This window comes from Cynara cardunculus (genome assembly GCF_001531365.2).
Source record: "Cynara cardunculus var. scolymus isolate 2C chromosome LG 1, CcrdV1, whole genome shotgun sequence".
Lineage (NCBI taxonomy): Eukaryota > Viridiplantae > Streptophyta > Magnoliopsida > Asterales > Asteraceae > Cynara > Cynara cardunculus.
The window spans coordinates 12,986,297-13,003,675 of record NC_037528.1 but is presented as its reverse complement, the minus strand read 5'-3'; the positions used below and the strand labels follow the sequence as shown (position 1 = coordinate 13,003,675).

Here is a 17,379-nt window from a genome sequence, read left to right as displayed (position 1 = left end):
TATGAAGATAATAATTAGTATTTTGTTAGAATTCAATTATTATCTTAAATATATTTTAAATTTTTTTATATTTAAAATGAGATACTTATCCAATATTTGATTATGTTTATCTGCAATTAGTTACACGAATTCAAATATGAAACTTTAATAAGTTGTACATACACACAATTTATTTGTAACCTTGAATTTTAAGTAATATGCATCAATAAACCGTACTTAATGCATAAAAAAATATTTTTAAGAGTTTTTGTCAAATGCTTTATAATATAGTATAGTTTAAGGGGTCGTTTATCAAAATTCTAATTTAGATAAGTGTATATCGACAAAATTTAGCACCATCACTTATTTACGGATAAAATTTTAGTCCATCAAAATGTTTTTTTATACAACAATTTATCTGGTAAGCACTAACCGTAGTAAGAGTCATCGCACTCACTTTCCGGGTAAAATTCTTGGTCCTTGCATTCGCTCTTACCGGGTAAGATTTTTCATCTTTGTTATATTCATCCGGTAAAGTAATATAATTTGATAAATACTTACCCGAGTAAGCGTTTGGTAAATGACCCCTAAATATCTTTTTTGGTTTCCCTTTTCGTATTTTAGTTCTTTTTATTTAATAAAATAAATTATATTTTTGATAAAACAATTAATACATAAAAGGTCATATGCTTTTGTTATTGTCAAGATGATTAAATATTTTTCAATTTATAAATTAAAGGGAAAATGATAACATGAAATTAGGTATGGTAATGGCCCCGGCCCCCGTTCCCAATCCCTCATCTTTGTTCCCGTCCCATCTTCATCCCTATCGAATAATTTGATCACATCTTCATCCTTGTCTCCAACGGAAAATGGGGAAAAGGGGATTTTTTCTTAGTTTGTGTAAGTTTTTTATTTAAATCAAATGTGTGAGACGTTACGGGTATGGGGCGGGGCGAGGAGTAGGCATGGCAATGGGGTGGGGATGGGGTAGGTTTTGTAATCTCCGGTCCCGGTTTGTAGTAACATTCCTCGGCCCCGGCCCGGGTCCCCGGCGGGTACGAGGATTAACATCTCGTCCCCAGTCAAACCTCTATCAATCCTTGGTCAAAACCCGGTCAAACTCTGGCAAATCCCCGGTTAAACCCCATGAAGAACATCCCTTAGTTTTGATTCTACCGGGGATCCCCTGCCCCGACCCTGGTTTGAGTCTACCGGGGATCCTCGGCCCCGGGACCCATTTTAGCGGGGAATCCTCGTCCTTGTTCAAGTCGGGTGAACCAGGTTCCCCACCGGTTCGGGGCAAATCAATATCCCTAACGAGGAGTGCGATATCCGTCCCGTTTCTCATCTCGGGTTTGAGCCAAACAGGGATTCTCGTCCCCCTTCCCAAAACCCGATTTAATAGAGAATCCCCGTCTTCAATCGAAATGAGTGGATTGGATTCCCCAATAGATCAGGACCAATTCTCATACCTACATGAAATGCTAATGATTCAATTTGCATGAATCCGTCATGATTTATATTTCTTTCAAAAAAATATAAGTAATTGGTTTTTTCATTTATTATACAATTTATTTTTTGAAAGATTTTTATGGATAAAAGCAAGGTGGAATTTGATTCATTTTTTAGATCCTTCCTCCCTTTTAAAAAAAATAAAAAAATACATTAACAAATGGACCATTTGACCTTCAATCTTATTTTGCAACCATCTTCAAAACTTTCATTTTGAATGGTCTAATTTTAAAAATCTTTCATGTTAAAAACATTTAAATTAATTCATTTCATTTTCTAGAACTTAAATTTTGTCAACGACTCCATTTATGAATTTCTTCTCTAATTCATCCCCTAAATAAAAGTCTTCATAATTGGTTTTTTCAAAACAAAGATTAGAACAAACTTGTTCAAACCCAGACATCCCAATTCGAAAAAACCAAAAAAAAAAAAAAACTCAATCTAAGGTAAACAAACAAATAAATGATACAAAATTAGGTCAAACCACATCTATTGGGTTGAAAATGGGTTGGAGTTATTTGAACCCAACTCAATCCGATGAATCCGATGTCTTTATATGTTACATATTTAATACAATTGTTAAATTTTTGATTAATATATGTACATTGGATTAACCCGTAATTAGCTATATTCAAAATTATATTACAATTTCAACCGTAATTTTTTATTATTTACATGAATTTTCAACTGTTTTGAGTTTGTTAAACTTTTTTGTATGTTTCCATTTTGATTTTACCCCCGTTAAAACAAAATGCTTAGCAAGACTATAAAACGATATACTAAAGTTTCTACCCCGTTCAACCAAACCCAACTCGCATGGTTTTGGGTTGTAGTTTTGGTCAGGGTTAGATTGAGTTGAAATTTGTCAAATCACAGACATTGGCTTGGATTGTTCAAAAATCTTCAACTCTACCAATCCAGTCCATGTGTAGTCCTACCGCTTGGAGCTTAATGGGTCTGTGCGCCTAGAGTGAACTACAAATTTGATCCCATGTGGTTTGTCAAAAGTAACATATTTTGTCCTTGTAATTTTGAAATTACAAAATGATTATCGTGGTTTGCAAAATGTGGATTTAGTCATTTCCTCTAATGGTAATTATTTCAGGTAAATAAGGGGTATTTCCGTTCTTCTATCAATCTCTTTCGTCTCATTTAACTAAAATTTTTAACGATCGTTAAATAAATGGACCAAGTGTCCAAGTCAAGACGTTTTTACAAACCACGATGATTATCTTGTAATTTCGAAACTCTAAGGATGAAACATTTTATTGTTGACAAATCATATGGACCAATTTTGTAGTTTATTCTAACATTTACTTCGAAATAAAAAAGTCCAAATTATACTCGAAAGCATAATTTGTTTATTTATTTTCATGGATGGATTACCAAAAAGAATAAAATAATTGATTGCATTTATTTTGATATCGAGTGGCTATGGCGGTCTGTCTTAAACTTCGAAATTGACATGCCTGTCCATGTCTTCTAATCTTGAAGCTTCACCATTCAACAAAACATCACCGTTTCTATTTTGATGCTTTCAAGAAACTTAATCATAAAGCATCTCCTTTGATTCGAATTGGGAAAAACCCAACATTCAAATGAAATTCGGGAAGGAATTTACTTCACAAATGGTGCCGGAATGGGAGGGAGCTTACATGAACTACAGTCACCTCAAGACAATCTTGAAAGAAGTCTTGATTTTCCGGCGATGGAAGCAGAAGCAATCACCTCCATCGCCTTTCACACCTCGGAAAAGAAACTTGTTGAAGAAAAGCACTTTTTACAGAGCTTTTAGTGGACTAACAAATCGACACAGTAATTACAGCAACAATGACGATGAAGACGAAGCGATTCTCGTGAGTGAAATGCAGCAGCAAGAACTACCGTCGGCGGAGGGGGAGAGTTACCAAACTTTGTTTCTCCGGTCATCGGAGGAAGGAGCAGAGAATGAGCTTGTGTTCTTCAGAAAACTTGATAATGAGTTCAACAAGGTCATCCATTTCTACAGAGGCAAGGTGGAGGAGGTGGTGGTGGAGGCAGAAGATTTGAATAAACAAATGGATGCTTTCATTGCCCTTCAAATCAAAATCAATGATCCCAATTTTCAGAGTTCATCTCCATCTCCATCTTCAAATTCAGGTAATCACTCAAGAACATGCTAAAGAAACATGTGTTGTTAAGATGTTCATGTTGTTACTAATTTTGGATGTTTTTAAGGTTCACTGCCATTAGAGGAGATTCAAGAACTTGAAGGAAGACCAGAAAGGGACCAACAAAAGAGGGTTTCTTTAGAAATTCTAAATCACGTAAAGATCAATGTCATTCCAGAATCTGCATTATCCACGTTGAAAAATATTTTTGATGGCACAAAAAGCGACTTATCATTCAGCACAGGAGAACTCAGAAACGTACAGATGAAACTGAAACAGGCTTTTGTAGAATTCCACAGAAAGCTTCGACTTCTGAAAAGCTACTCGTAAATCTAATCAACATTAATTGAAAACATTAGCAACAAAGTGAAAAATCATTTTGAATCTGTGTTTTCTTTCTTCTTTGACAGTTTCTTGAATCAATTGGGTTTCTCCAAGATCATGAAGAAGTATGATAAGGTATTGAATTCTTAAATTTTATCGAATTCGATCTGATTGCGTGGTGGCTCAAAATTTGACATTTTTGTTGGTGTAGATCACATCAAGAAACGCATCAAAAGCTTATCTAGAGATGGTCGAGAATTCTTACTTGAGCCAATCTGATGAGGCATCTATTATCTAACCACCATCTATGATATTTTAAGATCAGCCATTTTTGTGCTTTAGATTTGCAGATCAATCAAGAAGTCTTTTTTCGGTTCTTTCAGGTTGCTAAGCTCATGGAGAGAGTCGAAGCTGCATTTATAAAGCACTTCGCCAATGCAAATCGCCGTCAAGGAATGAGGGACTTAAGACCAAGAGCTAAAAGAGACAACCATAGAGTAACATTTTTTGTGGGTAAGTTGTGGGTACCAAAGAAAATGTAAATCTTGGAATCCCCTTGTGCCATTTCCGTTCACTGTAACAAAATCAGCTTTACGATATCAAACATGTCTAAAATCTAAATCTGCTAATAGACTCTTTTACTAAACTCAAGTTTATAAAACCAAATAATTGTACGTCTCATACAATAAGATGATATGACGTTTTTGGGCAGGTTGTTTCTTTGGCTGTTCAATAGCACTTATAGTGGCAGTCATCCTAACGGTACATGCTAGAGACCTTCTCCAAAGTGAAGGTCGTAACCAATACATGACCAACATATTTCCGTTATACAGTTTGTTCGCATACATTGTGTTGCACATGCTAATGTATGCCGCAAACATATATTTTTGGATGCGTTATCGTGTCAATTACGCCTTCATTTTCGGGTTCAAGCCAAGTACGGAATTGGGTTACAAAGAAATCCTACTTTTAAGCTCTGGTCTATCAGTACTCACTCTTGCAGCTGTAATCTCAAATCTTGAAATGGAAATGGATGAAAGAACTAAAAGTTTCCAAGCTCTGACTGAATTGGTCCCTTTAAGTCTAGTCATTGTAAGAAATTCCTTCCTTCCTATCTTTTGAATTCGGAACACCGAAAAAAGTGTGCTTATTAGTTGTAACTTATGCTTTGCTGCAGGTTGTGCTTCTGATAACGTTTTGCCCGTTTAACATCATCTATCGTACCAACCGGTTCTTTCTTATAGTGTGTCTATGGCACTGTGTTTGTGCTCCTTTTCACAAGGTCAATTTCCCTGATTTCTTCTTGGCTGATCAGTTAACTAGCCAGGTAATTGTCTTACTCTTCCATCGCACAATGGTTTGAAAGGGTAATTGGCCCAGCATTACGTGAGTTATTGGTACAACCCAGTCTCCTAGGAGATCAAAGGTTCAAACTGGTTCAGACTTACAGGGTGTGTGAGTAATATTATAGTTGGTCTGAAAGGACTGCAAACATTGAGTTGATGCCCTCGATTTCATGGTTCCAGGTTCAGTTATTGAGGACTTTGGAATTCTATGTCTGCTACTATGGTTGGGGAGACTTCAAGAAGAGAGAAAACAGATGTGACCAAAGTGATGTCTATAAGACTTTTAATATACTTATAGCCGTTATCCCGTATTGGTTTCGATTCTTACAGGTAACTGAACTTCATATACATATATATACACTCCGGTTCGGGGCAAAACTGTAAAAGAAAATGAAAAACCGAGTAACATCAATATGCACATGTGCATAAAAGTAATTCGTAAGCAATTTGTCTGGTATGCACTTGTGCATAAAAACCAGAAAGTAACTTCAATTACTTTAATGCACATGTGCATACTCTCCAGGTGAATGGTTACCGAAGTGTTCTTTTCATTTTTTTGGAGTTTTCCCCTCGAACCTCCTTCTATACCATCATTAAGCTGTACGATTTCAAATGGTCTAATATTCTCGCATTGTGCGTCAGTGTTTACGGCAATGGTGGGAACGGAAAGAGTATGGTCAAGCTGCAAATGGACTCAAGTACTTGTCGACAATTGTTGCTGTAGTCACAAGAACGATCTATGTTCAGAGGCCAGGATTGGCTATAAGAATCATCGCTGCATCCAGTTCGGTTATTGCTACAGTTTTCAACACCTACTGGGACATGGTGAAGGATTGGGGTCTTCTTTGTAGGAACTCCAACAACCCTTGGTTAAGAGACAAACTTATTTTACCAAATAAATCGGTCTACTTTATAGCAATGGTACTATTACCATTAACCTGTTCTTTAATTCGGTCCCTTGACCCAAACCTTTGTCGGGTCGGGTCTCCAGACCATTCTGGTTCTTTTGATCGATCTATTCATATATATATATATTTTTTTTCATGAATTTTGATGCAGGTACTGAATGTGATATTGAGGCTTGCTTGGATGCAAACGGTGTTAGATTTCCACGAAACTCCTACTCTCCATCGAAGCACAGTGATATTCATATTTGCCGGTTTGGAGATCATTCGTCGTGGTATATGGAACTTCTTCAGGTTGGAAAACGAGCACCTGAATAATGTAGGGAAATTTCGAGCATTTAAATCGGTACCGCTGCCTTTTAGCTACGAAGACGGGGACAAGGAACTATGATTTGTTTCGTATTCAATTGCTAGTTTTGTTTTACATACGTTTCTGATTCATTTTTATTTTAAATTGCTTCCGATAATTTAATAAAAAAAATCAATACTTATTTAATTTATGACACTCTCTATCCTTTTGAAGCGCCTTCGTATTAAACGATCATCATGAAAAAGGTAAATTGTGCATCCCAACGACAGGTTGGTTGGTTACTCAAAATAAACACAGAAAGTCAGAGATGTGTAATTTGATGCGGATAGCGAAATTTTATTAATATTCAAAGGCATATTATTGTTTCTGTTATGATTTTGTGAATAAAAGTCTAAACCATATTAAACTATCAACACTCTCAAAAGAAGAAATTCAATTATGTGGTAAATCGCCCCTTTAGATCCGAGTATTTCTCATACATGCAAATAAAGCGGGACGGTTTTCCCATCCCCGTTAATTCATAAATCCAGAGGGTGGGATTGAATCCATGAAGCCAAAGTTGCTAATAGCTTGATCATTAAGTCATAAACAAACACTCTCATAAAGCTAGATAAATAAGTTTTTTTTATACCATTAAGTTCATTAAACCCACAAACTTACAACTCTTTTGTAAGCCCAATTTTGTTAAGAGTTGTCTAAGTAACTTCTCTCTCCAAGTCAATACAAATGCAAGGTAACGCTATCGCTATAGATAGGAAACTGAATCGTATGATAAATATATAAATTGAATATAAACATCTTATTTTATAAAATTACAACGAAATTAAACACATAATATTTTGGAACATTTTAAAAGATTTCAAATATTTGACGAGGTACACTTGTAAAAACCTATGTTTAAATCAAGAGTGACCGGTTTTAAAAGTAACAAGTTATTTATTGCTATAAATTAATAATAATATATATATATATATATGTATATGTATATGTGTGTGTGTGTGTTTGTGTAAAATAAAGAAAAATAAAAAGAAATTTTATGATGATATGTTATACTTTCGTGTAGAGATGGCTAAATAGGACTCCGGCCCAGGACCGGTGGAGGACCGAGACCATGACCGCCTTATGACCGGTCCGACATGGGATAGTTTGGGATGGTTACAGTTTTCGTCAAAAAACAAGGCCCGGCCCGGCCCGGCCTGCATTTTCCAAAAAAATGTATTTTTAAATTTATTTATTATTTTTGAAGTGTATTTGATTGAAAACCAATTATAAAATTATAATAGAACATATTATTTAAGTGTATTTAATAGTCCTATTACCCTCTATTCACTATATATAAGTCACATGATGTATAAGGAAATATACCAACTCATAAATGTTTACGGTTCTCGTAAAATATGTATTTTTAAATGTATTTAATTGATCTATTTACATATTTTCAAGTGTGTTAGAACAACACTTTTGTATTCTTTAAAAAAACTTCAAAAAAAATTACGGAAAAAATCAAATTTTAATTTTTTTAGATAGGACCGGTTTGGGTCCAGCTCGGAACAAAGACTCTATCATAATCGGGCCTCATACATCTTAATCGGGCCTCATACATCTTAATCGGGCTTTCGTATTTGAATTGAAACCGGACTGATTATGTCAGCACCGGATCCATTGGATCACTATTGTGGAATCAGGACCGTTCTGGACCTAACCTGACCCGACCCGACCCGGAACCGAATTTTTTTTACCACCTCTATTCTCTAGTATCATGTATTTAATTATTTAAAAAGTACTCCAAGAACAAGCCCAGCCCATTATTAGAAACTGACGACGATCGATGTATGGTTGAAGCCCAAATAAAAGTGCCCTAATATTTTGGGACTGAATTCTGAAGTGAAGATCCTCTACAAATAGTCAGACCGCAACTTGGGTTAATTTGGACCTTCGTCTTCTCCTATCTTGCCGGCGTCCATGGACACTGTTGGTAAGTGTATGTCTCATATGTTTCTCTGCCTGCTTCCCTGAATTTAGGCCCGTTTGTTGTTAAGATAAGTTTGAAACAGATTTCTACTTTGAACGAAATGCACGAGTACTAAGGTCTCGTAATTGCAAAATAAGGTTTACGAGTGCCTTTTAATTTATCGTGCGACAGAAATCGATGGGAACCGCTTTGCAGCCTTGATTAAACACTGTTCATTGCTGCCTGTAATGCCCTCACAATTTTGATTTCAAGTCTATGATTTCGTTTTTTGAGCAATCAGTTTCTACGTTCTCCATCATGAATTAAATTATTATTTAGGCGAATCGATACCTGAATAATTGTCTATCATCTGAACCAGATCAATATAAGTATCAACTGTATAATTCTTAAAACTAATGGAAGAGAAGCAAAGGAAGCTGAATTCATATGAATTGCATTTTCTTGTAGACCAAAATCCTACAGATCTATGTATTTTTATTTAAATAAACGCTTTCAAACACCTTACAGATCTATAAGAGAGTCAGATGATGAAGAATTTGCCAGATTAAGAATGTTATCCCAGTAATCCTTGTTTTTGTCTTCGGAGCAGTCCTTGCTATTTTCAGTAGGTCCATTGCAACCAAAACCAGTATCTAGATGGTCAAATTTGGTAAAGTTTGAGCTGCTTAACAGAAGTTCTGTAAAATGCTCCAAGAAATTGACATCTTGGTTGTTGTTGCTTGATTTTAATGGCTCAGTTGTCCATATGTTATCTATACTAAATTCATTAAACCCCATTCCATTCTCATCATCTTTATAATCCCCAACTTCTTCACATCCTTCACATACAAGTTCTTCATTGCAAGACCCCATTGAATTGTTGCCACAGTTGAATCCGGTTGTGCCACCGTTGAATCTGGTTGTTGATGTGAATGATGATGATTCTGAATCTCCTCTGCGATCCAAAATCCCATTCAATGTCTTTTGTATATCAAGGTATCTTGGAGGTGGCTTAGATGTAGAGGCTAGTGACAACATAATTTTGTTTGGGAGTTGGGTCATGGACCGGATCTTTGATTGCTTTGCCAATCTGGCTTCGGCTTCTAGCCGGGCACTCTCCCATTGAGCCATGTGGCTCAAATTAGCATGGCTTTTTGTGTGGCCGTCGTTGGACAAAAGGGTATCGTTTTTTGGCTTGTGGTTCACCGGATCAATCCCCATTTTGATTAACCGTTTTTTAAGATGGGTATTCCAGTAGTTCTTGATTTCATTATCGGTTCTCTTTGGTAAATGAGCGGCTATGGCGGACCATCTTTAAACAAGAGGAATCAAATGAAAGTATAACAAATTAACATACATGACTTGTAACAACAAAATTAAATCAAACAAATTACAACTATAGGAATAATCGAAACATAATAGCAAGATCAATGTACCAAAATATTTGGCTTTTTCAAGGGTATGTTTGTTTGCAATTTTACGAGCTTAACAAGACTCGTAGCTTATTCAATCAGTTATATATGAAATGTTTGGTAATGGTTTGATGATATAAAAAGTTATTCATTGGGTAAACTTTAGGAAAGAGTGTTGTACAAAAAGTGAAGTTTAATTCAAACATGTCATTTCCAATTAAAAATACTTGGTTTTCACTTTTCCATCTATGAAAATATCTTTTCAATTTATAAAAGACAAAATTAATTCATAAAATCACTTTATTCATATAAGACTTGATGAAAACAAATCAAACCCATGGAAAACCAACCAAATAACTGAACTCAAATGGGCTGTTTGGTTGGTTTTTCATTAAGTCATGTTTAAATAAACTTGTCTATGTGTACTAACGTGTCTGTATAGGTTGATTGTTTTTGTTTGAAAGACTTTTTCAGATGGAATGAACATGTTTTTCATTAAGTCATGATGGAGGGTTTTTGATTTTTTATGATTTTAGAAGAAAAAGAACAAAAGGTAAAATATTTTCATATAAAGATAATATTATTAAAATTTCTGAATAAAATCCACAATATATTCAAAAATAGTAATTTAAAATGCAATATACTTGAATTTAGTAATGGAGATTTGTTATTTCAAAAATGGGTTTAAATTATGAGAAAAATTGAAGTAAAAAAATACCTGTTACCCAAGAGAGCATGAAGCTGAATGATGGTCTGTTCTTCTTGAAGACTGAACTTTCCTCTCTTGATATCTGGTCTAAGATAGTTTATCCACCTTAATCTGCAACTCTTTCCACATCTCTGCAGCCCTGTGTGTGTGTGTTTCCCAATAAATTTCATTAACACCACCACATTTTCCTTTGAAATTGGCAAATTGCTATTTCATAAAAAGAGAGATTGAGATTGATGATAGAATACCAGCTTTTGAAGGCAAAGCTCTCCAGCTGCCATAGCCATATTCTTGAATGTAAGCCAAGAGCTTCTGATCTTCTTCGGAGGTCCATGGTCCTTTCTTCAATCCAATCTTATCACAGCAGGGTGATCTTCCCATTTTCTTGGTGTCTAAATTGTGGGGCTTATCAAGTTCAAGTAGAATGGTGGAGGGATTCTGTTTATATACTTGGTTACCGCTTACAACCACATACTTTCTGTTTCTGCAGCAGAGGAGAAGAAACATGGGCTGAAAAGAATTGTCAGCGACATAGATGGCATAAATATAGATAATAAAAGTTTGTCAAATAATTTTCGTAATGAAAAATATGGTTTAGTTTGATATACGTAGGAGTGTCGATTGTCGATTTTGTACTAAATCCGTCCACCAAGACTCAACCAATCCTCGTATCAGTCGTACTAATTTAATTGGTACCAATTTAATTGGTTGGTAGTATCATATCAACTATCTAAACTTTGGTTGGTATGTGGTATTAGAAGTCATGTACCACCATTATTTTAATTATTTATTAATAAATGTTTAATCAATAATACGACATTTTCACTTTAAGTTTTAAATCATCTTATTATAAATTTTGCTAAATTATAATAAGATGGATGTATAAAACTTGGTGGAATTCGTTCGCCAACTTCTAACAACCTTAATAACTCGTCGACACCTCCATGGTCCATCATTGCTCATCAATTCCCGCTTGTATTATATGAAGATAAGTTGAATGTTTGTATAAGTAGTGATAAGTGGTATAACACATATCAACATGTTTTTTTGAATGTTTGGTGGTTTTAATGCATCTAAATTTAGCTTGTAAAAATGTAAATTTTAATAAATATGTAACTCAAACTTTTGCGATATTGGTACAAAACAACCAAATGAAGTTGGTTTTAGTTAGTTGGTTGATACATGTATAAACTTTTACATACTTATTATAATTGGTTGGTACATAGTATATGAAAAACAACATGATACCGTACCATGTCCCCCTAGATATATAATATAATTGGTTCATTACCTCAAATCCATTAATTCCAGTACCTAACCAAATTGGTGGGGAATGAAAATTTTATTTCCACTTGGTCCATCTCTCTAAGTAGAATGGAACGTATTTTCTATTTTCACTTTGGATAGGACAGAGATTGACCCAATGTAGAGCACACAGTAGCCCGTGCCACCGTATTGTTCAGTGCTTGGTCTCATTCTTCTGATTTTTAGTTTCTTTGTATTATCATATCTTGTTTTGGGCCATCAACATCCATTATAAAACGTCAGTTTACCAAATGCTAACCATATAAGCTTTTACCTAGTCATTTACCTCAAGTTATTGTGTAAGCATTATAAGGATCGACAATTTTACCTAGTAAAATGCATGATATTGATCGATAATCATACCTGGTAACTCAGTAAGTAACTGTAGTATCTCTTGTGTGATGAGATCGTTGTTACGAGTTGGTTGGCAACAAATGTGTACATCAAAGTAGTGAGGTATCATTTAATAACATATTGACTTCAATATTCATAAAATTGTTGTAAAAAGAAATATGTACATTACTACACATTGATAGATATAAGTCATAAGTTATATCATTTTATAATTGCATATTATTTTATAGATGAAATGGTTTTGGTTGAAAATATTGAAGATAGTAGTAGTGGTGTAAAAAATTGCTAAATTTGTATAAAAAGGCAACTAGTGGCACCAACAAATGTGAAGACTACATATGCTATTCAATTGTATTGACTATTGAAATTGAATATACAATGTCAATGTCATTTGTGAGGGTAGGGTCGACATTTCACAAACACATTCAAAGCTGTAGGCCCTTTTTCCTCTTTATTCATCTTCCATACTTGTATCTAGTAATGGCCAAAAACCAGTCCGGGCCGGTTTCAACCGGTTCCAACATTTCTCATAACCGGTTTTGACGTAATCGATCGAAAAAGTTGAGCCCGGTCAAGCTTTATTGTAACCTGTAATAAGCCGCCGGTCCCAATCATTAAAAAATAATTTTTTTATTTTTATCTTTTAAATGACATTTTTTAATACATTATAAATTTTTTAATTGAGTCACTCAAATACACTTTAAAAATGCGTTTCATTATAATTAAAGTTACATTGTCTTACAAAATATAGTGAGAAACCGATAATTGTGAACGTTTTTTTTTTGCGAATCGAGAACTTAGTATGTAAATCCTTCAACCAAGACACTTATATATAGTGTTTAAAAAGCAAAAAAATACAAAAAAGGGCCAAAAAACAGTTATTTTTTGAAAAATAACTGCTACAATTTAAAAAAAAAGAGTACCTATATTTTTTTAAAAAAAATGGGGCCGAGCCGGGCTATAACGGGTCCTGGTCCTGCAAAACACCCCAAATCCATAACCGGTCCCAGATTTCGGTCCTATAACCGGTCCCGGGCTAGGGCCGGACCGATTTAGCCATCACTACTTATATCCATCCAACTTAATACATCTCCTTTGCAAGTCGTATCATTAATAAAGAACCAAACTCATTTCTTAATTTTCTTCACATTCTACTTATAGATTAGCTTATATGTTGTTTTTGCTTAAATCCTTTTTATGCATTCTTGTAACCATCACATTTATATATATAGAGAGAGAGCGTTTGGTTCAAATACTAACCAATTTTTGTGTGTTAACTATGTTAACCAAGCTCAACCAATTTTTATACATTCTTGTAACCATCACACACACACACACACACACACACACACACACACATATATATATATATATATATATATATATATTGCAAGTTCATTTGTTAACCTAAATTATTTGTTAACCAATCTTGACCATTGATTTTTGAAATTTGTGGTTAAGATCATTCATGACATAAAGTGTATATAATTGCACACATAGACAAAGTAACATACGTGAACAATATTTACAAGGGGTATTTTAGGAAAAGATTTTAGTTGTCCATTAATGACAATGAGGTGTTTTGTAACCGCCCATTAATGAAAATGAGATGTTTTGTAACTGCATATTAATAACAATGTAACTATCAGATATTTAATCTCGTTGTCGAATCAAAACCAACAACAAGATCTCCGACACCAGATTCTTATACAGTTTTTTTTGTTAATGGTTCATATCTGAACAAGTATTCGATATTTATGGGAATTGCTCATGTGTGAACATGGTGTATATGGAAAAAAAATCGTAAATGACACAAGTGTGCATATATGTCAATTTGTGTTTGTATTTGACACAAGGGTTCATATATGTTATTTTGTGTTCGTAATTGACACAAGGGTTCATATAGATCAAGTTGTGTTCATATGGTTGTATGAATGTTCATATATGTGAATTTATGTTCATATGATCACACATATTCATCATCTTTCGTATGTTCATATGATCACACATGTTTATCATCTTTCGTATGTTCATTTGGGTCAATATGTGTTCATATTTATACCAATTGTATATATAGGTCAATCTGTTTTCGTAATTGACACAAGTGTTAATATATGTCAATTTATGTTCCTAATTGACACAATGGTTTATATACGTCGAATTGTATTTATATGGTTGTACGAATGTTCTCATATGTGAATTTGTGTCATTCAACGATCGAACTTTGCTTATTTCTTTTTTTGAGGATCGACGAATCATTTGATATTTATATTCCAATTTTTGGGGCGTATCGCCCAAATCATTGGTCCGGTACTAGATGTGGCTTTTCCGTCATATAGTGACACATGTTCATCATCTTTCATATATGTCAATTTGAACGATACCGAAAACTTTTACTATCGGGTCTATGCATCAATCACAAATTCATAAACATTAGAGATAGAAAATCAATATTAAAAAAATAACAAGATTGATAATAAGTTAACACAAATCATGGGATTTTACGATTTTGTAACTCCCAATTAATAATATTACTAGATAAATTATGATTTGTTAAAAATAATTAACAAAATTAACACAATAGTTTGGATTAACATTTCAACCAATCTCTCTGTGCATATTTATTGTAATATGTGGATGATTAATCTCATTTGACCGAATGAATACGTGTTGCCTTTTGAATGGTGTTGGGTTCATTAAATATATGGAGGGTACTTCTTTCGTGTTTTAAATGCTTTCATCACATTATTTTCTTCCAACACCCTTTTTTTTCAATGTAATTCTTGTAGCTTATTTATGTCAATACTTCCATCCACGATTCAGAAAAAGTGACTACCAAAAATCTTTTAAGAAAACCAAATTTATATATAACATCTTTAGAATATCTCTAACAACTATGTTATTCAAATTTCACTTATGAGATTGAGTTATTATTTTTTTTAATAAAAAGTTTTTTTTAAATGTATTAAAAATCTGTTGGAAATGAATGTAATTTTTTTTTTTCCGAAATTTTATGTGTGTTTTTAAAAATGATGGAAAAACGGTTGAAAATAGTGTTAATAAATATCCGACGATTAATAAATGATGATGAGCAATATTAATAAATGAGTAATTATTTAAGAGGAAACATGTTGCGGTACTTTTGGAGAATGAAAAGAGAAACACAAGGCCCATTATCATTCATGGTTTTATCATGGTACCACCTTGGCCCTTCCTACTTCCTGCTATAATCAATATCTTAGGACGAGGGTATACTCGTCTTTTTAACTCCCCCTTTCTATTTATGATATGTTTGTTAAATTAGCAAATAAGTTAAATGTTGGCTGATAAATTAAATACGATTGATAAAAATTAGCTTGACAAATGTAAAAAGACAAAAAATTAGAAATTTAATAAATTTTAATATTTAATAGTATATTTTAAATAATTTACTAATAATATAAAATGTTAATCAATACGAACCAGATGGTAAGAAAATTAAATAATAAAATATATTAATTAATAAATTTCAATTTGATTATATATGTATAATATTTTTAAAAAATTGGATTTGTATAATCAAATGTAAATTAATTTTTTTTACATTAAATAATGATTTTAAATAACCATTACATCTATACTGTATTATAAAATATTTGACAAAAACTCTTAAAACTCATTTTTATGCATGAACTACTGTTTATTAATGTATGTTACTTAAAATTCAAGATTACAAGTAAATTGTGTGTAAATACAATGAATTCATATAACTAACTTCAGATAAATATAATCAAATAGAGTATAAATATTTTATTTTAAATATAAAAAAATTAAAATTAGGATAATTATTGAGTTCTAACAAAATACTTAATTATTATCTTTATAAAAATACTAGATTATTAAACCAAAAATAAAAAATTGAATTAGAAAAATACACAAAAAAGGAGAAATTTTAAATAGTTAGACTGATACTAATATCAACATTTTTATTTTATTTTTTTTATGATACTTTCATATTTATATTTTATCCAAAAATAAAAACATTATCGCTTTCTCAAAACCACATAAATCGTATTATAACATCGACTAGGACAAAAAAATGAAACATTAAAATCAAAATATATCTCGTTGCATTGTGCGAGTACCCTTCTGGTATAGTATAAATAAAAACAAAGTTGGTTCACGTTACATATTTTAAGTAATTAATAAATTTACAAAAAAATAATTAAAAATTAGATATTCTTTATTAATATATTTATCAGAATTTTGTTGCTTATGATTTATGAAACAAAAGAAATATATGTTTAACTTTTCTTTAGTTCACAAAAATATTTTTAAAATTATTATATTTGTTTTTTTGATAATTAAATATATTTAATAATAATTAGAAAGGTACTCGTACAATGTATCGAGACATATTTCGATTTCAATGTTTAGTTTTATTATTTATTTATGTTGATATAGTACGGTTTATGTGGATGAGAAAACGATAATGTTTTTATTTTTAAATAAAATATAAATTTTAAAATATCATAAAAATTTGAAAAAAAATATGGATATTAACATTAAATTAGCTATTTAAAGTTATTGTTCTCTATAATTTCTTTAATTCAAAATTTTTATTATAATTTAATATAATTTCATTTAAGTTTAATAATGTAATTTTGTATAAAAATAATAATTAAATATTTTGTTAGAACTCAATGATTATCCTAATTATATTTTAAATTTTTTGTATTTAAAATGGTATGTTTATCGTATATTTAATTATATTTATCTACAGTTAGTTACACGAATTCAAATATGGAGCTTTAATAAGTTGTACTTATGCATAATTAATTGTAATATTGAATTTTAAGTAATATGCATCAATAAATAGTATTTCGTGCAAAAAAGATGGGTTTTAAGAGTTTTTGTCAAATGCTTTATAATATAGTACTAGTAGTGTACCCGCGACGGGAGCCATGAATTTTAACAATTTTGAAGTTCTACTGGTTTTATAAAATAAGATTTAACGATGATATACGTTACACTCGGTCTTTACATATTAATATAATTTGAATAAATAAGAGTTATGGTTCCAATTACAGACTATCGATGAAAAAAATTGTATGACAGTTTAAAATCCAATATATTTAAA

The 17,379-nt window shown here is 32.3% G+C and overlaps 2 protein-coding genes across 2 annotated transcripts; one reads left to right on the top strand and one right to left on the bottom strand.

Annotated features, from left to right (window-relative positions):
- The first annotated feature begins 3,092 nt into the window (after positions 1-3,092).
- Positions 3,093-6,679, top strand: LOC112528749 (phosphate transporter PHO1 homolog 9-like). Its single transcript, XM_025139819.1, has 10 exons — positions 3,093-3,633; positions 3,712-3,970; positions 4,055-4,103; positions 4,180-4,251; positions 4,352-4,481; positions 4,681-5,060; positions 5,146-5,295; positions 5,495-5,644; positions 5,957-6,235; positions 6,374-6,679. The coding sequence occupies exons 1-10, from the start codon at positions 3,093-3,095 to the stop codon at positions 6,608-6,610; spliced, it is 2,247 nt and encodes a 748-aa protein (XP_024995587.1). The 3' UTR covers positions 6,611-6,679.
- A 2,234-nt stretch (positions 6,680-8,913) lies between these two features.
- LOC112528756 (transcription factor MYB106-like) lies at positions 8,914-11,065 on the bottom strand. The gene is made up of 3 exons (XM_025139831.1): positions 10,850-11,065; positions 10,611-10,740; positions 8,914-9,792 (listed from the first exon to the last, which is right to left on the bottom strand). The coding sequence occupies exons 1-3, from the start codon at positions 10,980-10,982 to the stop codon at positions 9,003-9,005; spliced, it is 1,053 nt and encodes a 350-aa protein (XP_024995599.1). The 5' UTR covers positions 10,983-11,065; the 3' UTR covers positions 8,914-9,002.
- Between the last annotated feature and the right edge of the window lie 6,314 nt (positions 11,066-17,379).

Excerpts from the sequence above, each read along its gene's own strand:
- LOC112528749 (XM_025139819.1), top strand. The coding sequence starts at position 3,093 with ATGAAATTCGGGAAGGAATTTACTTCACAAATGGTGCCGGAATGGGAG. Across the intron at positions 4,104-4,179 it reads TCATGAAGAAGTATGATAAG|ATCACATCAAGAAACGCATC; the intron begins GTATTGAATTCT and ends TTGTTGGTGTAG. Across the intron at positions 5,061-5,145 it reads TCCCTTTAAGTCTAGTCATT|GTTGTGCTTCTGATAACGTT; the intron begins GTAAGAAATTCC and ends GCTTTGCTGCAG.
- LOC112528756 (XM_025139831.1), bottom strand. The coding sequence starts at position 10,982 with ATGGGAAGATCACCCTGCTGTGATAAGATTGGATTGAAGAAAGGACCA. Across the intron at positions 10,741-10,849 it reads AGCTTTGCCTTCAAAAGCTG|GGCTGCAGAGATGTGGAAAG; the intron begins GTATTCTATCAT and ends ACACACACACAG. Across the intron at positions 9,793-10,610 it reads CATGCTCTCTTGGGTAACAG|ATGGTCCGCCATAGCCGCTC; the intron begins GTATTTTTTTAC and ends TCTTGTTTAAAG.